We start from the raw sequence: 24,808 nt of genomic DNA, 5'->3' as shown, positions 1-24,808 counted from the left end.
GGTAGTATAACAGTTGCTTTAATTTCTACCAGACTGATACTTATAATTAGTGAAAACTGATACTTATAAATACAATGATGTTATTAATAATAATAATAGTAATAATAATAATGCCGGGTTTGGATCCTGCAGCTTTGGGGTCAGATCTACTAGGGGAGAGAGAAAACAGAGTTAGTGACATGTAATGTAGATACATGGGGGCAGAGAGAGAGAGAGAGAGAGAGAGAAAAAAAAGTGGGAGAAGGAGAGAGATATAAAGAGAGAGAGAGAGGGAGAAGGAGAGAACGGGAGAGGGAGAAAGATGCTCATGATATAAGTTCCCCCAGCAGTCTAGGCCTATAACAGCATAATAAATAAATGGTTTATTAAATACCTGAGCAGTTCTAACTATAAGCTTCATCAAAGAGGAAGGTTTTAAGTTTAACTTTAAATGTAGACAGGGTATCTGCATCCCTGACACAAACTGGGAGCTTTTTGAATTCTATTCTGAATTTTACAGGAAGCCAATGCAGAGATTCTAACACTGGAAAAATATGATCTCTTTTTCTAGTTCCTTTCAGAACTCGTGCTGCAGCATTTTGGATTAGCTGGAGGCTTTTCACAGACTTATTGGGGCATCCTAGCAGTAATGAATTACAGTAGTCCAGTCTAGAAGTAACAAATGCATGGGCTAGTTTTTCAGCATCCTTTTGAGAGAGGATGTTTCTAATGTTCTTGATATTGCGCAGGTGAAAGAAGGCTGTCCTAGAGACTTGTTTCATGTGTGAGTCAAAGGACATGTCCTGGTCAAAAGTAACTCCAAGGTTTCTCACAGTAGAGCTGGAGGCCAAGGTAATGCCATCCAAGGTAACTATATGATCAGATGATGTTTCTCTGCGGTGTTTAGGGCCGAGTATAATGACCTCAGTTTTTTCTGAATTTAGAAGTTAAAAATTATAAGTCATCCAGGCCTTTATGTCTTTAAGACAATCCTAAAGTTTGTCTACCTGATTAGTTTCATCTGGCTTTATAGATAAATACAGCTGGGTATCATCAGCGTAGCAATGGAAATTTGTGGCACTTCCACTTCTTAATTCATTTTGGCTTTTGGGGTTTGTTTTATGATTATCTTACAACTCTTTCTTTCATTTCCCATTTCGTATATAGCAAGATTCCTCAGATCTGATGTAAGGTTTAATAGAACAGGTATCTATGTAAAGTAACAGGATTTTTTTTGTGTTTTTGTTTTTTCCTTACAATCTGCAGAGGTTCAACATTAGTCCTGGAGTCCTCCACCTCTACGTCGACCAAAGAAGAGTGAAAAAGATTGAGTGATGGAGGTCTGTCTGGAACTTTTGTGTGCAGTGACAATGAGGTCTGTGCTCATATCACCATGAAATATTGTTTTGATATGTAAAATTCTAATTCTAATTGTAATATATATTATGCAGTATATGTTCACTTGACAGTTATTGGTCAAGTGAACATATACTACATCGATATTTTTATAGGACTTGATCATAGTAGGAAAATTCATGACACCATTAACTGAACAGAAGGGGTTATGCATGTGCAGTTGTCATATCGTTATCATTTAACGTACAATAGCTTGGTATCGTTCAGTTTGATTAGTTAATGATTGATTTGTTGTTACTCTACATGTATTTTAAAGTAAACGCACTGTACTGTATGTTGTTCACTCAAGTGTAAACATTAAACACCTGTTTTCTTTCATAAGATTCAATGTTGCTTTGGGAAACCATGTTTAATGAATGATGATAAATAATGAAGCATATTGTGTGCAGCTAATTATTATTAGCTAATATTATTATTATGTGAATAAAAAGAAAAAAAACATTCAGATGATCCCATCAGTGACTGGCCCTGTTTACCTTTAACAAATAAAAAAAAACCACGTAGTGTCTGGAGTGTCTGTGCATCAGCCTCCGGTATGTGGTAGAGCAGCAGATGGGCATCTGCAAAAGTGATGCTATCATGCCAGCGCAGCATCTCAAAGGAACGTCTTGAGGAAGTTTCTTTTGAAAACAAAAGGCAGCATTTGTGAGGCGTTGCTGATAAATTGCTGGGTGAGTGTGTGTTGTGCAATGGCACTATTTCCTCAAAATCTGTGGGGATTCTAGGGGGAACTCCAGCAAAGGAAGAAAAGCTTAAAGTCTATTTAATAATAGGCACACACCACAGGTTAATCAATAACAGCATTTAATGCAGTCACAGCTAATATAAAGAAAACCTTGCTCTTATTTGGAAAAAACCTCCTTTGGTTTCGTTTGTTTTTTAGATTAGTATAAATGGTTTCTTTTAAAATTGACAAAATTATAAACCTGTATGTTATATTGTTAAAAATAATGCATTAATGACATTTTCTCTTTTTGGCTTTTAGCTTTAATCCTTACGTTGCCACTGGAGGGAAATGGTTTGTTGATTTGGTCAATGGTCAAAGTCATTCATTTCATTACAGCCCAGAACTTAAAAGACATCTATGAAGTGTGTGAATAATAAGGAGTCATATTCTTTCAGATTTTTACAATAGAAATTTTATTGTATAAAAACACACAAACAATAACAAGTATTTACATAAATTCTTTACTATAAAGCAAAAAAACTGCGACATTATAAAGAAGAGATTTTACCAGAAGTCGAGAGGTTTGATTGAGAGGATGGACTGAAAAAATGCCTTATGATCCCTTTAACTATAGTATTCACTCACTAACGGAGAAAAACGTCAAATGTTAAGTGAACTGAATGTGAGGCTAATTGCATTTTTTAAGGTTAAGTATCGGCTACTACGTATGTATTTATAGATGAGTAAGATTGTAAATGTGTACATGTCCTGCCTGAGCTGTAAGAGGACAGACAACTGAGCACCACAATGCTCTGAACCAGCCAAAAACATAGATAATGAACAGCGTGTCCTTTTTTACAGAAGTGCACGTCGCATCTTCTCTTCATAACTTCACATTGGGGCCTGAGCGAGAGGAGGAAAGCTCTCCGAACTGGTTGCACGTGTGTCAAACACGTGGTTCACACGGTGTCTTGCAGTAGCTTAAAGTGTGGACGCCGCCAGTTACACACTGGCAGAATGATGATGGGTGATTCAACCAAGACGATGAGGTGGGACAGTGGTCAGGAAGAGCTTTCAAAGTCCAAAGTGTCAAAGCATTGTCCTGCCCTGCTCCCGAGAGCCTCAGGGCGTGAAGGACATCTTGTTGTAAAAGTCGTTCCAGAAGATGTCTGTGGGATCTGTGAAGTCTGCGCCCAAAGTTGTGTACTGTGGCAGTTCGTCTAGTTCGTCGGCTGTAAAACAAACAAGAGGAAATACAAAGTCAGGGTGCTGAAAGGAGAACGCAAACGTAAACTATTAGTAGCCTATAGAGAGATGTGGTCCGACCCAGAGGACTGAGCGTTCAAAAAGTGGCACGCTTAAAAGGGCAAGCTTTACTAAAAGTCAGGATATCTGCAGCTCACTTATTAATTTAAGATGTAATAAATACTGCTAATGAGACAGCTATCTCAAGGCAGATGTCAACTTCCTATATGCACAAGCAGAAGCACCTAATAATGTTTCAGAAAAAAAGGATTAATTCTCATTCGCATACTTATTTTAAGATAAAGCACTACATGGTAAAATCCCCTAAACAGCCAGCGTGGAGTGTAATGTTCAAGCAAGAAGCATTTAGATGCCCTATATGAACTTGATGTCACAATCTTCAGGGGCCATTTTGCAAGTTAATTCAGAGATAGTTGCCCATCTGGCCCGTCAACTAGCAAACATTTACCTGAGGAAGATTCACTCCACTGGCTCCCTGGACTGGTGTGTGGTTCATTGCTCAGGAACCCCATGTTGTTTACACTGCTTGACATCTCGTACGAGTTCTCCAATTGCTGGCAAATCTGAAAGAGCAACACTAGACTGAGTACAGCTATGTTTCTTTTTTTCTTTTGCCACACCAGTCTTTATAAATCCAACTTATGGTTAATTGGTATCACTGCACAAGCCAAACAGGCATAATAAAAACAAACATGGGTATTCCTGTCAATGAAAAAATACAAGCTATTCAAAGTTGGAGCCGAAGTTGATGCTTACCTCAATAATGTCGTCGGCCGTGTTGAAATCTGGAAGATCACATTGAGGAGAGACGGGGAGAAAGAGGGGAGGGTACATGAGTATGGTGATATGATATCCGTCTGATTGAGTTGACCTAATTTTCGCTCAGGCTACTTGGACGAATCCCTATTTCAACCATTTATTAACAAGTATGACGTGTGTGTGTTGTTGTTGTTGTTGTTGTCTTACCGGGGCTGTGAATAGGTGAAACTTGAAATCTCCAGCTCGAATACGTCTCGCCCCCGATCTCCACTGAAAGCGACCAGTCAGGAACTTCAGAAGGAGGCACATATGTGAAATCTGCCAGGATGGGGAACGGCAACGTTAAATATACTTCACGCTGCAGTTTTCCAGCACCTTCACTACACCCGGTATATTTTTTTGACTGAATGCAACAGGAAGTGGTGTCAAGTTTATTCTTCAACTACTCGCAGTTCAGTTTTCTTCCTCACCTTGCTCCTCGGTGGGCATTGTACTGTCGACTGTGTTTTCCTGAGGGGACAAGGTCTCTTCCGGCAGTGATGCGTTCATGGGCGACAGAGTATCACTGTAGTCCGTGTCTTCCTCCACCTTGACCATTGGGTTCTGCAGAGACAAACAATAAAATTCTGTGAGATTTATGAAATTAAACGCGATTAGAAGAAGAAAAATGTCTAGCTACTGCACTAACGCCATTAAATTATCTTCATCGATGTGAGTGTAGCATGATTTGATTCTACCTGTGACTGTGTAAAAATAAGTTTCACAACATCTACAGTACAATATTTACCTTCTTCCTTAACTTGGTGCCCTTTGCTTTGCTCCGTTTGTCTGTGCGGATGAAGGAAACAAGAACATTTTGGTCAGTCGACATCCTCAACAGTTCACAGTGCGCTTGTAGAACAAACTTCAGAAGAAAAAAGATCTGCAGCGAGCAGGTGCCGTACACAAATGTTAATTCATACAACAGAAATGCTTGCTGGCTTCCTGTCAGTTGACTCACCTCTACATTTCTGTGTGACTGGCAGCATCCTGAAGATGCGCACGGCTTGGTGGCCTTTGTTGATGCTCCTGTCTTTCACCTCCTCGATGTCAGGCAGGGAGTTCATTGCACAGCGGAAGTTGGCTTTCCATGTCTTTGGGTCACAGGTCTGGCCCTCTGTGTATTTCCCTGCAGAATGAATCCGGCTTAATTTTCAAAAAACATTTCATGCAATGCAAAGAATTATTTCATTGATTGTCTTTAGTTGCAGTCGGTTTTATGTCTCTTCACTCGCTCACCTGTGTGGATGGCCCACTGTTTGAACAGACATGCGTCCTTGTCCAGCTCCCAGCCGTGTCGAGCTGCGTGCTTCCAAGGAATTGAGAACATTGTCTTATCCTGGAAAATACAAAAAGGAGTGAGTTAGGACGAGGTGGACACCCAGCAAACCGAGAAGAACTAAAAACACGGTCACACATTTCAAAAATATTGTAAGAGGCTGCTATTCAGACTCAGCATCTCCTATAACTCTTGGGCCACAAGCTTTTGGGGGAGGGGCTTCGTTAATACAAAAAAATCCATGTCCAATTATCTGTTTCCTTAATAACTTTAGGACATTTGTAAAAGTCTATTTCAATACTCAATCCAATGCACTGATGAGGGGGAAATTAGCTTCTCACCTTGTCCACCCAATTCAGACCAGGGATGGAGTTGGACTCGATCATCTTCTCCAGCCAGGGCCTCATCCTCATTCTGGAGACAGGCATGTTTGCCTAAAATATGCAACAACAATAGGAAAGTCTTTTAGATACAGGGGACTGTGTGTGTGTGTGTGTGTGTGATGTGCAGATATGCACAGCAGTGACAGCAAATGCACTCCGACGTCTGCCCCTGCTTCGATTTACTGCTGCCTGCTGTCCTCGCAGGAGAGTTCACGGCCAAGTCACGCATGAGAGCGGGGAGGCGGTTTATGCGTATGCATCAACGTTACGGAGATCACAGAAGAAGAAGAAAAAAAAAACACTTTCTGATTGATGTTTTTTTTTTTGCATTGGACATTTTTTTATTCAAATGAGCGTGCACCCATTTTGCCGCGCAACCGGTTAAAATGCAAACAGGTATATTTTGATACGTGTGCCAAAAGATCCCCATGCGCTGGCATGATTGCACATCCCCACAGCTGCAGTCGTGCAACACACACACGTTCTAAATAAGTCGCTATATCCTTTGTTTAATAAACTTCTGTCCGCAATCTAACTCTTAAATCACACACACTTTAAACTATCATCCACACAAAGGCATTTGGCTTGCATGGCACATTTGGAATAGACTATACATTATATCACCAAGTCCCCAAATAAGCAGCTGCCAGCAATAAAAAAAAAAGAAGAAAAAAGTATGAGGTATCCCAGGCAGGTAGGAGCTTTAGATTTATATAAAATCACTTACAGGTTGTGTTTGTCCTTTTATCCGTATGAGGGAGTGCAGAAAAAAAATAGTCCGATTGAAATAAGTTTCTTCCAGAGAATCTTCTCCTCGTCTATGTGTTTCCTACTCGTACACCTTTGCTGCTCAAGAGTGAACACTGTCTCGATAACGGCGAGCGACACGGTTTATATCGTGGAGGGCGGCGGGTATTCCCAGAGGAGGCAGGCATGCTGCAAAAAGTGTCCACACCGTGGGCGCGCACGTCGACTTGAAGTTCAGTTTGTCATTGATCATTTAAAAAGACAATTTGACAGCAGCTTCCCCTAGTTCCCACTACTACATGTTCACCAGTAACGAGATGTTTGTTTTCAAATGAAGTGTGCATATTGTGTATAGAGGTGGAAAAAATATACGATGAACATGACTTTTTTTAGTGTGACCGCGCATGCGCAGTGAACGCTCCTGTTCCTCAGCCGCTGAACGGTTTCCGAGAAGTCACGCCGTTGAGCGCAAGGAGGAAGTTCACAACAACATGGGTTTGACTGTACGGTTGCTTTCTGCACGTAGACACGCTCACACTGTCACTCGCTCGGCCCATGTCCTGCTCCGCGGCAGTTGACCTCTGCAGCTCGATTGACTATTTCAAACGACATTAACATTTGCAGGCACGTCTTGCACACTGTGCTTTGTTGATATTCACAAAAAGAGAAAAGAAAAGCATGACAGTCTATGGATGATTGGTATGTGTTGTATATCACACACACACACACACACACACACACACACACACACACACAGCACAATGACAAAAAATAATGATAAACAAAGTCAAATGTGTGGTTTGGAGACCGTGCAACGTGTGCCTTATTACAGTAAGAACATGCATATAAACTTTGTTATAAACTTTTAAGAACACACAAAGACACGCGCACACACGCACACACACACGCGCGCGCGCATTCATGCTCCCGGGTGCCAAAGTTCAGCCCACACCGCCTGGCAGTGGCTTGGCCTGATAAACATGTGCATGGCAACAAGCCCTTTAGTAGAAACTCCACACCAGCTGAGAAGTAGGGCATTTACAGGAAATGCTGTAGTAATTTCAGTCGCCGGTGGGGGGCGCTGTGTTCTAGAGGACTGGATGGATTGAATGTGAGGCCGCGCAGCGGTGACGTAGGGACGCGGGAATGGCGCAGCCGGCCAGAAGAGGAAGGGACCGCTGGCAGCGAAGAACGCGGAAGCAGCAGCAGCAGCAGCAGCAGCAGCGTGTGGGTGTAGGCTCAATGTGACAGGTTCCAAAGCTTTTTACACACACACACACACACACACACACATTGTGATTCACGTATGTGCCGTTAACTCACCAAGAGCTCATTAAATGCACCAGGATAAAACGACGCGAGCTCAAAACTGCAAATGACACACACACACACACACACACACACACAAACACACACACTCACACTCTAAAACATTTACAGCAGCTTCACATTGTCCCGTCTGACTGCACATGGCCCACATGCTTTCTTCATGGGAATGCCCCCACAAACGGCGTTCCGGCCTATGTTTTTTTTTTTATACCGTCGCTCTCCATGTAAAGGCATCGTGCACGCGCGTGACGCGTTTTCGCGCTCGCGTGACGCGCGTGATTGTGTGAGTTGCAAGAGGCGCGCGTTCGGGGTGGGAATAGCGGGGAGTTTTCCTGCGGAGTTTTTCGCCGGCAGTCAATTCAATTCGGCGGAATTTCCCACGTGAAGGCAGAAAGCTGGAGTCGAAGGGGAAAATCATCCCGGTTGTTGGGCACAGACACACGATGGTGGATGATCGCGTGAGGGCAAAACGTGAATTATTCAGTGCCCATGGTGCCAAGTGTAACCGCGAATGAGTTGTTCGGAAAGATCTTAATAATTCCATGGTTGTTGTTTTTTTTCTTTCTTATTCTAATAAATGACACTTGTCTGTGTTGTGTGTGTGTGTGATGGTTCCCAAGCTAGAGGTCAGGACCCCTCAAATGTGACAGGAGACAAAGCTGAGGGGTCACAAGATAATTAATCAAATAGGAGTTTAGAAGGACATATTTATTTGTCGTCACTCCTCTTTGAGCCGTAAGTCCTGGAAATCGCAGGATTGGGAGGTTTCCAAATGATGCATCTTGTTGTTGTCTGTAGTTGATTTGAAATGCACCTGTTATTTTGTATTTATTATGTGTGTCTTCAACAATATCCAGCAAACCTTTTGTCATATTTTTTTACTTTGTATGTTCTCATTTTAATGTGGACCCTGGAATGAGCTATCCTCATGGACGGATTGTGAGAAAACGGGCCCTGCCTGGACTTACTTGTGTCTTTGGTCGTTTTGCATCTTTTTTTCCTTTGGCTTCCTTTGGTTTCTTTTGGTTGACTTTCTGACAAGAGCCTTTTGGCAACTGAGCCTGGTCGGCCCTGTTCAGTAATCTGTCATTGACTATCCTCTATAATTGCTCACCACTTACCAAGATTCAACCTAAAACGTCTTTATTTACTATACCTCACCTAATCCTGGGATATATACATTTCAGTCACCAGGGCTTGTTTACTTTGGACTGTCCTTGCTAAACTGCTTCCAAGGTGTCTTCAGACCCAAAGCTACAAGTGCCTTTCACACTTTTCCACAGCCCTGTGCACAGAGTGATGGCAATTGTGATTATTTAGGCCACCTGCAAGGATAAGACCGTAATTTGAGGCTTTGACACGAGGCAAGCGGCTTGACCATCCAATCTCCCCCTGGACCATCTGCTTTGACAGCTCACTGACACTGGATCAGGTCAAAGCCCTCGTTAGTTAGCCTGCAATTACGATGCAACTTCACACGGCTGGTGGGAGGGTGGGGGCGTGTGTAGAAAGTAGAGGATTTCTTCTTTCTTGGAGAGGTCACTGGGTCACTTGTGTTGTCATGCTGGTGTCATCTGTATCTTATCGCCAGTGTTGTAAAAACATCTGGAGCATATGGAAAGATAAGTAAACCAGAGGCAGACAAACAATCTATAAATTTCTATTCCTTTTACGGTCATACCAACATCATCCTCAGGTAATTTGTCCGATCAAGGCTATTGGAAGCGATTTGATCCTCGTAGCTGATTTTAACATTATCATTTCATATCTCCAATCTTTGATATTTTTAGTCTCATTTTCTGTCAATTCACCACTTTAATGTCATGATCTGCTCCCTGAAGTGACTCTTACTTTTTGGACTCTTATTATTTGATTAACGTCACTTCCCTTTTGCGTCAGGTGGTTGTTTTACTTCCTTTCTTTGTCATAGTCTTCCTGCTATAAATGTTATCTGGGGTCCACATGAGAATACCGCAGGCAAATCTCCAGAAGATTCACGTCGAGCGAGTGGGCGCTCAACCCAGACGGCACCCCCTCGCCTGAATGTTCCAGATGACAATCTCCTGCTGCGTTCTTCATATTTGGACAGCAAACTCTGGAAAATGTCCAGACCCAGTTTTTCTGGATATTTCCTTTCTGAAAACAGCTCAAGTCTCTTCAGCTCTGCAGCGTTACCTCTTTATCTTCACCTCCCATTTACCTGCCCTTATTGTGTTCCGAATTTGGGCCCCGAAATCTTCCACTGTAACATTTGTCAACTTATATGGACCACAGTTTGATGTATTCGCACAGTATCATCCAAAACGACAATATTTCATTAACTTGACCATAAAATATAGTTTTTTAAAAGACAAGGACCCGCCAGACGAGCGATATGGAACGGTAATCTGTTCTGTCACTTGTTTGTTTTTAGATGAAAAACAATGGCAGTGCCTTCAGTTCCACACATTAAACTTCTGGTGGATCACAGGTTAAGATTTACAAACTATATTGAGATTAAAAGACGTTCCCAGTGAGTAATTTGTAATCCCCCCTCCACATAGGCTACTGTACATCAGTTTGACCATTCTTACTCCCTCCCCCGCAATGAACAGCTTGACGATGTGCCTCTATACAAACGGTGACTCTTTGCCTCTCGTCCTTTTTCCCTGCAGTCGAATTAAGAAGAAGCAAAAGCAGGAAGTTCAAGTGACGGATAAACATCCTGACAAATGATCGGTTTAAGGTCGGTAACATGACAGCGGAACAATAAGACAGTAAACGTGAGCAACTTCTGAGTATCCTCAGAAGTTATAATCAATAACTATGTGACAAATATTATATATGACTTATAACAGCCCTTTATACATTGAATATTCAGACAAATCTGCCTTTTGTTGCACTCACAATTGAGGCAATGAGGGTACCACAAAACGTTTTATTTATTTTTCTAATATATAATTTTACTGGCAAGAGGGATCACATATATTTCAAAACAAAAATCACTTGTGTCGCACTCACATCAGCATGTGGGTGCTTGAGATAACAGGATGGAAAATGTTAATCACTTTAAAATGTAACCACAGAAGTTCCAGCGCGCCACACAGAGATTTCCTCCCCCCCTGCTGCATGAAGGACCGAAATATGCTTGCATTAATATTTCTTCTCCTCTCTCTCTCTCTCTCGTCCATGGTGCCACCGCCTAACCCCTCCGTCACTTTGTCAGGCTTTCTCAAGGTTACTTTAGTTCACTGGGAGTGTCTTATTGCACCACGTGACCGTGATGCAAAGGTACCGCGTGTCAGTGTTCGGTTGTGCACGGAGTGATGTACCAAAAAAGGTCCTCTTGAAATAAATCAGAATTTGATAAACATGAATATATGCAGAGGCAGGCTTCACGTGCAATCACTTTAACCTCGGCTGCATATTCACAAGTGCAATCTAAAAACAAATCATTTGAATGCCCATGTTAGCCTTCATCATGGAATGAATATTTTTTTCACAATAGCTAATGACAATTAGAACAAAATCATGTTGTTGTTTTTTCAAGGTTAGCACAATATGCATCTCATCCCCAGTAACCTTGGCGTCGGTCGCATCTCCCACACGCGACCTATACGAGTCCTTCACTTGCAGCAGGGGCGTCTGCCATTGCGCAGCAGCCAACTAAGGCGAAGGTGGAACATCCACCAGGACGAAGGGACGCTTCAGTAATCCGTCGGGGTCTGTTTCTTCAGTCAACACATTCCTTTTTTTTTGTGTCAGGAGAAAGCTGCACAGCAAAAAAAACCCAACAACCTGCTGGACGCCTCCATCCCCTGCTCAGCTGCCCCACCGTGGTGTTGGTGCTGTGTCTCAGATATAACCGTCGCCCCCTCCAATCTCATCCCCTCCCCTCCCCTCCCCTCCCTCTCTCTCTTTCCTTAATCTCCCAGATTGTCGGCGACTTGCTGCAGTCGATGCTGCAGTTCTGAGCCGCTCCTGCACCGGGACAGCTGACTCAATGAGAAAGACATGCTCGCGTTCGTGCTGGTCTCTGGGTCGCTCTGGATTGTTTTAGGTGAGTTGTGAAAGTCATTTTTTATTCGGGTTTATATATATATATAGTTACAAAAATGGCTGCATGGAGCTGGAGGCGATGCACCTGTCTCGCCGGGGATGGAGCCGCTTTGTGTGTCATTCATTGCCGGCGTTCCGCCCTCACCAAGGGGCTGTGGTCTTTCATTCTGTGTTGTTTCGTGCATTGTCGGCCCCGTCGAGTGTTTAATCCGCTCGCCGTTGGGCTGCAGGTCGGCCTGCACCGCAATGACGCCGGCGACGTTTCCTTTTTCTTTTTTTTTTTGCGATTGCTGCCAGGCTACACGTGTGTGTCTGGAGGGGAGCTCGGCGTCGACGCACGCGTGTCACACGTCGGCGGGGCGGACGCGGGGCTCCGTGCACGGGCGACGTCGAGGGATGCTCGCAGGGGTTGGGGTTTACCTCGACGCCGGTGCTGGTGGACAGACCGCCATGCAGCTGGACGCCTGCATGCGGGTCATTCTGCAGCTCGGCGGCTGGTCGCCTTTCTCGTTCTCTCTCCGAGCGTGATTGAGGTTTTCATAATAGACCCATTAGAGAGTGTCAGAATGAGCCAGACGGGATGTAAACGTGTCAATTGGAGTCGGGCCTGATGCTAAGGTCGTGTGACATTGTGCGTAGAAACCGGACACACGTCATTTAACACCCCCCCCCCCCCCCCATCCCCCCCATTAGCGCACAGTCTCCCAAAAGCCTCCTCTCGTGTCGTGTTTCATCCCGACAGAGGCTGCACGCTCCTTTACACGTTTCTAGCCGGTGCAACTCATCGGTTTCGCCGTGAAGCCGGTAGAGAAACTCAGCTTTTCTTTTTCTTTTTCTTTTTTCTGTCTGACGTCCTCCGCCATCTCTCCGTGATGGAGGACGGGGGAGGGGGGAGGAGGAGGGGGGAGGATGAGGCAGGATGAGGCAGGATGAGGCAGGATGACGCGCTTCGTATGACCGCGGCTGATTGGACGGGAGCTGTCCAGGAGCGAAGGGTGCTGAAATCCTGCGGCCTACCGGCGAACCCGGAGAGCACGCACCGTGCCCGGCCGTGAGCGACACCACCCCGGCGACCCCCCACCCGGCTTTAACAAGCGGCATCGACACTGACCGGTTATATTACACTGCAGCCTGAAGCTCTGAGCGCCAGTTCCTGTTAATAGGATGACGCTTTCATGCAACATGTCAGGAAAGAGTTGTCAAATGTTGTTGTTTTTTCTGAATGGATCGTGGCGCTTGAGGCAAAAATAAGTATAGACCTTGGTTTTCACATGTGTTGATTCCAAAAAGAGGATAGGCTTTCAGAAGCAGCTGCACCGCACTGGTTGCTTAGTGACAAACAACCAGTAACAGTCGGGGTTTCGGTTGGGTTCATTATATATTAAAATTTGCTGTTACAAGGTTGCAGGTGTTGCATTTTTAATAAAGACTCGCGCAGCCAATCCGAATTGAGGCCCCCAAAAAATTGTTTAAATCAGACTGAAGACTTACTTGATTCACTTTTGTATGACTCTAAACTATCATTTCTTTTGCTTTTTGTTCTACCAGCCCTTTAATGGGGGTGATGATCCGAAATTGTAGTGGGGCTGGGACTCAGAGGGATTGTACGAGTCCACAATATAACAGGATAAATGTTGAGCGTAGAGTCTTTCCTTCTCTGTAAGTCATGTCTTCTCTACATACGCACACTACACAGAACGCTCTCACTCCCCATGTAATCAATGGTATCAGCCAGAGTGGCTCGTTGCTGTTTCAGCATTCAGTACATCCTGTGCCATACTGTTGGAGGCTGGGCAGTAATGGCTCAGCCTAAAGTGCTGAACCAAGTCCGCCTGCCTCTAACCTACTCAAATATTTTCTCTTAAATAAAATCGTTCCTCCAAGGAATGTACATTGTTGTCCTTGTTTGGTTTATAGTCCTGCCCCTTTTGGATGGAAACCTCCAGTTTTGTTAGGTTTTTACAGTATCTGCATGGGCCTATACTGATAAAGGGCCTTGATGGAAAAACGAAAAAACCCAGATATAGCATTGTGTAATCATGTAATCTCGGAGTTTGATTGCAGAATTTCATCAAAAGATGAAATTGTATCTTCATTCTTCAAAAACTAACGATCTTTCACCAGTGAGTCATACCTCTTTAAAACGATGCAGTGGCCCATGACAGGACGCAAATTACCCTTTTAAATGTAATTCATTCTGCACTGGACAATCAAAAAAAGTAAAGTGTTTAACATTTGCGATATAAAAGCGACTGTCTTTCAGTTCTCCACTCATGAAATAATCTCGTAACCTTGTGAACAAACTGCTTCGTGGTACCTGCCTTCCCTCTCACTTTGATAGTCAAATCAAACTGGGAGCAGCCTCATATAATGTCTGCAGTGTAAGCAGTGTTTATTTGCTGTACACACACATGTGCCCGCAGGTCCATGCATGTTGTGTGTCATTATGCCTGCTGCATAAATGGATTGCCTGTATTACTTGGTGAAGGTAAAGCTGAGCGTGGCGTGTTTAGGTAGGGGGAGGGAGTCAGAGAGAGAGAGAGAGAGAAGAGTGAAAGAGAGAGCGGTGGAGGGAGGGGCTGGTGGGTGTGGCGAGAGAGCGTAGCGTCTGTCAAGCAGAGGGTGGTGTGATACGGAGGCCAGCGAGGCACAAACTAGGCATCTCGGTGGCCTCCTCTCGCTTGACTCAGCTTAATCTGGTGATGGGAAGGTAATCCCTGGTTTGCAAGGGGTGATGTGATATCAGCCTGGGGGCCCCTTTGACACACAACACACACATAGACAAACACACCCTGCCTGCTCCCTGGCTGCCCTCCGACGCCCTTGTAAATGCCGATGCTATAGACGACAGCTGCTTTAACCCGTCTGCAGTGCAATTACAATCGCCCGATAGCATTTTTTTTTCCGTCATCTTCAAAACAATTTTCCTGTTTAAAGATGTCAGTCCAGTTTCTGTTCAACTCATCTCTAGCACGACGTCCTTTCGCCGCTCCGGTTGTATTTTGTGAATTGTAATTGCTATGGTTACCTTTTGTGCTGCATGTCAGTTCAGCAGAGAGGGAAACGGCCGTTATACAGGAAATTATGGTGTCTGAACATTTATCCCTCAGTGACAGTGACAGGGAGACGTAGTGGTTTTGACTCTTTGACGGGGGGGTCTTAAGTAGAGGAGTCGGTCAAATAGAGATGAGAGGAGGAGTGGTTATAGGATACTGAGATAGAGAGTAAGTGCTGTGCAGGAATGATGAGCAAGGAAAGGAATGCACAGGCTGTAAAACAGTATTTTTATTTAGAAAATCATAGAAAGCCGAGCAGGATGTCTTTAGATCGAATGCAGTTGTGAGGTTACTACTGGTCATATGTCTCTGTGCTAATAGGCCCGTAATCTCCCCCACGCTGGACTCTAATCATTGGTGACGGCCCCTCGGATGGACCGATGGGGCGGGACTTAAGGGTTGCGTTTCCTCCGTTCTAAGCCTCAGAGGTCATCTGTAGCTGTTCCATTCACAAGCACTCACGCTTTCACACATCAGTGCTCAGTGGAATCTTCCTGCGAGACGATGGGAGCGTGTCCTCATGTACAGGTGACATGAAAGTACAGAGGAGGAGCTGGGTGCAGTTTTACTAATACTATCATTTAAAATGGTATGAATAAAATGTTTTTGCCTTGGGACTCCTTTATGATTGTGTCGGTGCGCTGCTCTAAACCTTCCCCAACTCCTTAGGGACACGACTATTCAGGGGCACTTTAATTTGAGCCATTTGTGGGAATGTTAATGTGTAAAGCCATTCCACGGTCTTAGTGAGAAACCCACTGCAGATACACATTTAGCATTTTATGTGAGCGGAAACAATTGGAAATGTATTTTTGGGTCTTGTAAATCACCTTCAAGTCAAGTAATTTAGTTTGTAGAGCACGTTTAGAAACAACAGACATTAACCAAAGCTAGCTGTACAGCTAAAATGGGGGAGATACAAAAAAGGATAAACCAATCAGCCAATAAGACAACAATTCTAATATAATAAGATATTAGAAACAAATCATAGTAAAAAAAGAGAAAAATCTCATCAATAAAAGACTCAGGCAAGGTTTTAAAGTGGAGCTTCATATTAGAATTAAATAATTTGGTAGAAATGTTACACCTCAGTATACTGAAGTGCATATTCAGCCTTTTGTGTGATCTGATTTACACAAACCGCTAATTCAAGTGAATGGAGACCAAAGGGTGTTAATTTAAAACTGTAAAATTATAAAAAAGACATAAAACATGAATGTCATGAATGTCTACACGGGCTGTAGCTCAATTCATAGCTGAGGTACGTTCAGATATGCAATAGTGCAGCTGTTCCCAGCCTTTCATGCACAGTATGTACACTAATTGTTTTGTAATAGATATGGTACTGTTTGTATTATGTTCCCCCAGTGCGTCGTTTAACCGTTCACATCTGTCAGGCTTTCCAGCCGAGTGTGTTTCTTACTGACGTTCCTTTTTAAACTAGACATGGATTGATGCCGCATTAAGAAAAGTTCATTCATCAGCATTTCCAACATTTTCACTCAGTCCTGATTCGTTTGTGTTTAGACAAACGACAGATGGTGTTACTGGATATCTTAAGTGAAATCCAAGGAAATTATCAACAAAAAGCATCTCATTAACTAAACTGACATTCAAAAGAGGAGTTCCCGGATGTATTCCCCCCATGCTCTTTGAGAGAGGGCTTTGGCAGCATGTGAGACGATGTGTGGAAATATAATTGGGGAAGTGAAGCGATTAAAAATTTGCTCTGCAACAAACAACTACATTCACTGTGGTCATCTTACAATGTCTGTACAGTAAGCTGGCCTCTCAATTGCAACTTCACTGTTTAGCAAAACACTCAACTGAACTCAAGGTCCACTCACTCGCCTTTTCCAGAACCCACTACCGCATTCATGAGCCTCATCACGTGATTGTGATTTGGCCTAAATATGGAAAACCTGATGACTTCTAAAGAGCTTCTTTAAATTTTTGCGTTTACTTAGAGGTAAAAGTACTTTATATTTCCAAACTAGATTACAAAAAAGGACTCGAGCCCATTTGCTGAAAAACGTGTATGCTCTCTTCTCTAGTGGATCTGTTGTTAGACTTTGTTCCTGTGAACTGTAGGATCGCATCAACAATCCTTCATCTTTGAGGATGACACTGGTTAACAGCACATTCAACCCAACAGCCAAGTGCCCGAGCTGTAAAATGCAACAGAGTTCCTTCTGCAGATGAGGAAGACGACGACGATAACTCCGTTTTCGTGGCGTGATGTGCTCTTCGTTTCACAAATTAAACTCTGAGGTGTTTGAGTTCACGTGTTGATAAAGGTCACGGTTGCCTCTTATGGGGATGGAACTCTCCTGCTGTTTCTTCTGTCACACCAGCTGAAGCAACAGTCTTTTTGTTGGTGTGTGTGTGTGTGTGTGTGTGTGTGTGTGTGTGTGTGTGTGTGTGTGTGTGTGTGTGTGTGTGTGTGTGTGTGTGTGTGTGTGTGTGTGTGTGTGTGTGTGTGTGTGTGTGTGTGTGTGTGTGTGTGTGTGTGTGTGTGTGTGTGTGTGTGTGTGTGTGAGAGAGGTATTTGGGTTACTACAGGACAAGGAGTTGGACACATTGCAGTGCCATAGGCTGTAGCACAAAGGGGGTGGAATGACTAAGCTAACATTAATAACATTTAAAAAGCCCTGTAGGATTAAATTGTTAGTGTTTTTACTTCCACTACATCCGACTCAATGTCATCTCAACTACTCTGAGTAAAGATTTTGTCTTTTAACCTACTTGAGGTTCTGGATATTCATTTGGATCGAAAGACCCAGAGACTGACTGTCGAACAGTGTACAGAGATTTCACCTTCAGAGTCACCTTGAGTGAAGGATACCAGTTGTTGTTCAAACTGGAGAGGACGGACATCCTTGGAGGTGGCGGTTGAATCTGACATGTTTTTTAGCCACTGTGCATAGATCTGGGCTAAATTGATTCTCAAGACCTTTCCCTGCTTCCCACCCAGCACTCGAGCCTGCTCTGTCTCTCTCTATAGTCCGGCATCACTTTTTCTGTTCACTGAAGTTGAAGGGAGTCATCAGCGGTTGGTGTTCAGGTTAAGATCTGTCTTCTGTCTTTCATATGATAACAAAAACGACATGTCAAAACCAGAAAATGAGCGGAACGAAAAGAGCAAGAAAACAAACGGCGGACAGTCAGATGTTCGCATCTCTCCTGGAGGCCAATTAGTTGTCTCGCAGGCTGCGAGTCTCCTGCTGCTGCCCGCGCTATTTCAGGGCAGGAAGATGTGCTGTGCAAGCAGCGTCTGCACTGTGGCTTTCGCCTGGTTTGTTTAACCCCGCCGGCTCCACATGAGCCGATTCCTTCACAAACAGGTGCCAGTGGCGGGTGTCCAATCACGAGTCAGCAGATGTGGATTGTTTGCAGACGTAGTCTCACCTCGGTAAAAGAAATTTTAATGTTTGCAAAATAGGTTTTATGTTTTGCGTCCATCTAAAAGCTGCATGTAGCTCGGCTTTGCAGGGGTCAGCATCAAAGAAACAAAATTAGATGGTATCCATGTACATGTTTAGAGTTTCTTTTTATTCTAACCTTTGTGGTACCCTGGTAGCTTGATTGGTAGAGCACATATCATTCCACGTGTCCTTCCCACAGCAGCCTGGGTTTGAGTCCGGGCCTGGGAAAATGTAAACAGGTTTTGTTAGTTTTCGGTTTTTAATAGTTTGCTTGGAATCATTAATTTGTGCAACAAAATTTTGTATAACAAATGACCATAAAAATATTTTTTTTAAAGTGAAAAAAGTATAAAAAAAAGTTTGGTGTAGATAATGAAGAATAACATTTAAATGTTAGCCTCATAGTAGTAGTGTTGTTGGTATAATAGTAGGTGACTAGAGGAAAGAGAGCTGGACATCAAATTGTGCTTTAGTCTGTGGGAACAAATAAGAAAATGACCCTGTTTATCCAAAGGGATGGATATGCAATTTGCATAATCATGCAAAAAGTGTCTGTAACCAGCTGCACGCTCTCTCTTTCTCCACAGCCTCCTCTATTCCAGCTATTGGCACTGTGGTGTCACTGGGTTATGGAGTCAGTCTATATTTAGAGCCGGTGGCGCAACAATCCCCCTGCTCGGCCTCTCTTTTCGGACGCCCGACTAATCCACTGCGGCTCGGTCATCGCCGCAGCCCTGCCCCGATAGCCATTGAGCACAACACACACAGCACATGCAGTGAGATTAACGTCGCCTAAACGCCTCACTTCTGATAAAAGTATTCTCACAAGCGATGCAAAGAGGTTTATAAGAAATATATGACTTTGAGGAAGTTGATGTCGGCCTGTGTTTATCTTGGTGCTTTTGTCATTGATCCTCCCATTAGAACTGTTCAGATATAATAATAATAATAATATTATTAATAATAATACATTTCATTTATAGAGCAGTACTGGACTATGGAACAATACAATAAGGATTGCAGGATACTGTAATGCTGAAAATGATGCGCAACTCTTTTTTTTACAATTAAGCATTGAAATTGATTCTTTGTCGCAGCAACATAATCCACTTTATTTTTATTCTCATTGCCCATTTTTTTCTGTTTCTTTTTAGTCAGAAATCTGAAAATGAATGTTCATCATCACTTATTAGGAGAAACATTATAAATTAGTTTATATTGTGTATTTTTGAGGGTTTTCCTTTTATTTATAAAATCCTTTGGAAGTTGTTTTTTACCTTAATGAAATTTTGGATTTATTTATTATTTCGATTGTTTGTTTTCTTTTCATTTCTTTCCGAGACATTTTTTGACATTTGGGACAGAACACTTAATTGGACTCTGGTCGAATACAATAATCAAGTAAATATCTATTGATCTTTGTTTTTTGTCACAGTACTCTAAACTCTTTTGTCCCAGTCAGGACCCTGTAGAATGGTGACTCTAGTTTTCCAGTGATCTGACTGGTCAGTAGTCAGTAGAGGAGGTTAGCCGATCAGCATACGTTTCCATGGTGATTTAAGTAAGTAAGGAAGAAGAGAACCAGCTTGGTCGGACGGAAAACCCAGAGTATCTGTAAACCTGAAGTTATCTCGACAGATCCTGCTTTGTAGTAGAGGCCCCTGGACTTCATCATCATCATTTTACGAGTGATGAGTTGTTTGACAGTTTCCTAGTTTCGAGCAGTTGCCAGGCAACCAGTCGAAACTCCAGGAAGTTTATTGTCAGTGTCATGAAATAGTCCCGAATTTTGGTTTTTGAATAAATCAAATGAACGATTTGTAACGTGTTAGTGAGCTAGCTTAAGGGCTAGGCTAGGTAACTAACTAACTTACTAACTAACGTAGCTAACTCGTGTTGCCTGAAGTGAAAAAAAACCATGTGGTTAGCATAGCTTCGCATAGCTCAGCAACTGAAAAACACCTCTATCATAAACATGTTGTGAATTACAATCATAAACATTGTGAAAGTGCATTGACAGATATTGTAAAAAATAAGATTAAAAAATGAACATTTGTGTTTGGAGGGAGTCACGTTCTTGCAATCCGCGCTAAAATTTGTCCGGACGTTCCATCTGAAGCTGTGCCACGCGGCCACATCTGTGGCTCCCACACAGATGCCAACACGCAGTTTGGTTTGTTTCGAGAGTCATCGAGTGGTTTCAATTATTTGTAATCATGCCCCACATTTCCCAGCGCTTGAGAGGCTCTGATTCCCCGTCAAGATTACCAGAATAGCCGACAACAGAAAAAGAGGAAATGTCTGATGGCTGCTGTTTAGAAAAAAAAATCAAATAAACAGAAGTAGGGAGTCCTGCAGTATTAAAGGCCAAGTGGTGTTTCGACACTCGTATGACGGAAAATGTCACATCGTGGTTTTACCAATTACAGGTGATAGTTTCGAGTTGATCCAAATGGATTTGAGCCCAACTGCAGGTGGGGGAGCAAGATCAGGGAATTCCCGGTTTAGAGCAGGTTAAGGTTCTGTAGTTTACCGAAAAACAGATGAGCAACGGATGTATCGCTGGATGCAGATGTGTCGTCCTGTGTCAGTACAGCTTTTAAAAGGACTGTCGATGATGACACTGATGTCCTGTCTGCTGATAGCGTGCGTGTGCGGGTGTGTGTGTGTGCGAGTATGTGTGGATGTGGGCGTGTGAGTGTTCGTGGTGGTGTCAACTTGAAAGTACTCGCAAGGTGAGATCATGTGAGCATTGGGGGAAACATGAAAGGGTGTGTGCTAATATTCATGATTCACGATCAAAAATAAAAAAGCCAAAAATAAAAAGCCCATTTCATAGAATAATTGCCAAAAAACAATTAAATTTAAAGTTCTTACAATACAAAATATTTTATTCCATGTGCAAAAGTAGGCAACACAATGTGGAGCAAATGTGCCAAAAGTTGCCAGCACAACTTACACACCATTGAGATTAATAAAAAGGCTTAGGGACTAACAACAACCAGGAGAAGGTAGCACAAAGACAAAAATGCTTTATTACTTAATTAAGAAAATAAAATGTTAACATTTCCAAATTATAGTGATGACAAAACTGTCTGGTTGAAGGGTATGAGTCAAATAAACGTTACTTTCCTAAGGTCTATAGTCAGAACGAGACAAGTTTTTTTGTGTGTTTTGTTTCTTTATCTACTCGTTTGTTGAATTTTTTTTTGTTCTTAAACATCATGCATCTGACTTCCTGTAAACCTGCCTTCACCCCACACTGCAGGTTCACACCATAAAGTTTCGCTTAAGCGACGCTGTAGTTAAGAAAACCGTGCTTGTACACAAAATAACAGGTGAATGAGGAAGTCGAAGCTCCCATAGCCTCAGATATTTATCTCGGCGTGTTTGCTTGTGTGCGTGTGTGCATGTGCATGTGCATGCGTGCGTGCATGTGTGTGTGTGTGTAGAGAGGAAGTGATTCTGATTGCCAGGGGCCTGCAGCAGTGCCCCAAAGCCATTCGTCTGGTAGAGTTGTTGCTGTCTCTGACTGATTTCCAGAGGGAGGCAAGAAAAAACTGCAGTCAGCCTCCTCCTTATATGAATGGTGTGTGTGTGTGTGTGTGTGTGTGTGTGTGTGTGTGTGTGTGTGTGTGTGTGGGTGTGTGTGTGTGTGTGTGTGTGTGTGTGTGTGTGTGTGTGTGTGTGTGTGTGTGTGATGGGGGCTGAGCCATAATGAGCACTGCGCATATCATGTGTGTTTATGTGGTTTCTTGTCCCACCTCTTCTCAGTCAGTGCTGCAGTGTATAGATCATCCATTCAGATTGGCTTTAGCATTAAGAACAGGGATGTGGGGGGGACAATACCGTTTTCATCCGTTTTTTTTTTTTTTAAACATAAATGTTGTCTTCAAGGTGTCAGGATCCGGGTGTAGGAGAAGCGAAATCACATTTATACATTTGTACCTCACATTTATACAAGACATGTCATAAAGTATTTGAGAGATTTGCCGCAGGGTTTAGTTTTGTGTGTCTGTTCACATACAGTAAACACTGTACAGTATGTGGAAGTGGTTGTGAGCGCTCTACACTACTTCCCGTCATGTGGTGAAATGCTGCTAGTTTTAATCGGTCAAAAGTTGCAGTCAAACTGTAGCGTGACTTTTTTTTATACTCTGAGGAAACTGTGTCCATTTCTCTGTTCAATACCGCTGACGGTAATTAATTAATTATTAATTGTTGGACAGATAATTGCTGTGTATTTTTAGATTATTTCTATTCCTCAACAGCAGTGGATCGTAAATGTCCAAGCTATTATTCCAATAATTCCCCTACCACACCTGATTTAGCCTAATAAGGTATTGATTAGGTATTGACTGATCATCCCGGGATACATAAAAGCTGTGTTTAAAAGACACAGTTCCCATCCTCACATATTGATTTTAAAGCTTCCCGTAAGAAAATTAAAATCCTGAAAGAGCAAAGATTTGTTTATGTGACTGAAATATTTCAAGAATTTTTAAAAATAAATATATTTTTACGCACGTGCACACAGGCAAAGTTTTGTTTGAAACCCTTACTCCATGCCCGTCTGCCCTCCTGCAGAGCTGAGTTCCACCCTGATGGAGAAGATGCAGGCCCAGGAGTTGATGAGCGGCCTGAGGATACCGGAGATGGATGACATCGGCCAGTTCTTCCGCTCCCTGCCAACCTCCACGCTGGTGGGCATCGGCGCCCTGACCGCCGTGCTGGCGTACTGGCTGGCCACCAGACCCCGCCCCATCAAGCCACCCTGCAGCCTGCTGCACCAGTCTGAGGAAGTGCCTGTAAGATGGAGCACACTCGCATACATACACTCACCCTCACACAAAGAGACTCATAGATTCATAAAAAAGTGTATCAGGATTGGGAGCCCCTCACAATATTTCTGTCCTTTTTTTGCCCCCCTCACTTCTCCATGTATTTATTCAATAAAATCAGTCCCGACAACATTTCCGTACTGTCAAGCTGCCAAATCCAGATGAGGGAAGCTCTGAATTTTTAATAAAAAAAAGCTGATAGCCTACTTAACTTAACTCAACTTAAATTGTTATCAAGCACTGTCATAAATAGGCTTCATGCGCAGCAGTGTTTTGGATTTGTGTGTGTGTGTGTGTGTGTGTGTGTGTTTGTTTGCATGTGCCCTTAGCATTGGGGGAGATTGATGCAGCAGTTAAAAAGAGATTACAAATGCTTTTACCCTCAGAGCAACATTACATTCATAATATTTACCTAAAAAATATATGATATCAATATTAGCAATATGATAATTATTATTATTATTATTATTATTATTATTATTATTATTATTATATGTTTTTATACATATTATGCATAACGTGCCCTTGATTCAGCCCGTGTCCTGGTTCACTTTAACCACCGTCCAAACCAAAACACACACACACACACACACACACACACACACACAAACACACGTGATATTGTTCACAAACCACAACACTGTTCCCTCTTAAAAAAAACAGGTGAGGCTGGCAGCGTTTTTAGCCAATGTGAAACTCCTTTGAAAAGCCTTTTGAGGTGTTGATACTTGGTGTGTGTGATATGAGTGTGTATCTTCAGACACAAGCTGAAATAGCACAATGGACACAAACAGTAACACAAGCACCGACATTTATATTCTTTGCATTTTTGAGCTTGACAAAAGAGATGTATTATCATTTCAAGAACAAGGAAAACTATTTTCTTCATACGCTCCCTCAGGTTTTGGAATCTGTATAACACCGTCTTCATGATGGAAAAGAATGAGATATTGTTTTATTTCTTGTTTTCCCCCAATGTTGTTTTTGTCATTTTGATTCCAGCAACCCCAGAGTTTACAGGGAAAAGTTTTGAAAAGTTGTTTACACCGTTACACTCTCTCTCTCACTCTGCATCAGCATGAAGATGGAGGTCGCAGGTCCATGATGGGCGACAGGTCCAAGCTGCTGACTCACTACCATGACGACGCCAAGACCATGTACGAGGTCTTCCAGAGAGGCCTCCACATATCTGGTGGGTAGAACATGAGGTGGAAACGTATACCATGCTTAGTGATTCACTTGCACACAGTCACAAATACAGACAGATGTTCGCATTCTTACTCATACATGCAATATATCATGGGAGCTGAAACCTGATGTCTTGTCGAGCTTGTCTCTTCCATTAGAAGCGGGCTGCTTCTTCCCTTCCTTTCATTCTTTCATTCATTGTAAGAAAAGATGATAATTGTGTTTAACTTTTAATGTACATCTGTTATTGTACAAAGATTTCCAGTAGATTCAAAATGTATTGCACGGACTAGATTTAGCTTTAAATTCATTTTACTTTGTATTTAAAAATGCTAATGTAAAGAGCAAGCACAACTCCAATGAGTCGTAGCCATTGATGCAAATTTTCGTACAATA

At 42.8% G+C, this 24,808-nt stretch overlaps 2 protein-coding genes and 1 long non-coding RNA gene across 16 annotated transcripts in view; 2 read left to right on the top strand and 1 right to left on the bottom strand.

The window, feature by feature from the left end:
• Nucleotides 1-786: 786 nt before the first annotated feature.
• LOC124849717 lies at nucleotides 787-1,850 on the top strand. The gene is made up of 2 exons (XR_007030172.1): nucleotides 787-846; nucleotides 1,246-1,850. It is a non-coding gene; the product is annotated as an uncharacterized LOC124849717 (long non-coding RNA).
• Nucleotides 1,851-2,511: 661 nt separating this feature from the next.
• On the bottom strand, nucleotides 2,512-6,683 carry irf1b (interferon regulatory factor 1b). Of its 2 annotated transcripts, XM_035626083.2 has the most exons (10): nucleotides 6,516-6,673; nucleotides 5,747-5,839; nucleotides 5,366-5,465; nucleotides 5,088-5,255; nucleotides 4,875-4,915; nucleotides 4,558-4,690; nucleotides 4,295-4,405; nucleotides 4,085-4,113; nucleotides 3,777-3,891; nucleotides 2,512-3,294 (listed from the first exon to the last, which is right to left on the bottom strand). In XM_035626083.2, exons 2-10 carry the CDS (start codon nucleotides 5,831-5,833, stop codon nucleotides 3,185-3,187), a joined length of 894 nt encoding a protein of 297 aa, XP_035481976.1. In that variant the 5' UTR covers nucleotides 5,834-5,839; nucleotides 6,516-6,673; the 3' UTR covers nucleotides 2,512-3,184. The 2 variants fall into 2 exon arrangements, with proteins under 2 accessions (XP_035481976.1, XP_035481978.1); XM_035626085.2 differs by lacking the exon at nucleotides 3,777-3,891 and having other exon boundaries at nucleotides 6,516-6,683.
• Nucleotides 6,684-7,558: 875 nt separating this feature from the next.
• The window catches only part of acsl6 (acyl-CoA synthetase long chain family member 6), a 33,157-nt gene continuing 15,907 nt past the window's right edge, over nucleotides 7,559-24,808 (top strand). The window contains exons 1-6 of one of the 13 annotated variants that reach the window (XM_035626060.2): nucleotides 7,560-7,762; nucleotides 10,519-10,589; nucleotides 11,070-11,566; nucleotides 11,779-11,903; nucleotides 22,971-23,191; nucleotides 24,302-24,416. In XM_035626060.2, coding sequence (XP_035481953.1) covers nucleotides 11,858-11,903; nucleotides 22,971-23,191; nucleotides 24,302-24,416 — 382 coding nt within the window. In that variant the 5' untranslated portion in view covers nucleotides 7,560-7,762; nucleotides 10,519-10,589; nucleotides 11,070-11,566; nucleotides 11,779-11,857. Of the gene's footprint in view, nucleotides 7,787-9,354; nucleotides 10,590-11,069; nucleotides 11,904-22,970; nucleotides 23,192-24,301; nucleotides 24,417-24,808 lie in introns of those variants that run through there. The other 12 variants (XM_035626057.2, XM_035626059.2, XM_035626056.2 and 9 more) reach the window with 12 other exon arrangements.

Source organism: Scophthalmus maximus, chromosome 2, assembly GCF_022379125.1.
Source record: "Scophthalmus maximus strain ysfricsl-2021 chromosome 2, ASM2237912v1, whole genome shotgun sequence".
Classification (NCBI taxonomy): Eukaryota; Metazoa; Chordata; class Actinopteri; order Pleuronectiformes; family Scophthalmidae; genus Scophthalmus; species Scophthalmus maximus.
The sequence above is the reverse complement of the archived record's forward strand: the minus strand, read 5'-3'. Positions and strand labels throughout refer to the sequence as shown.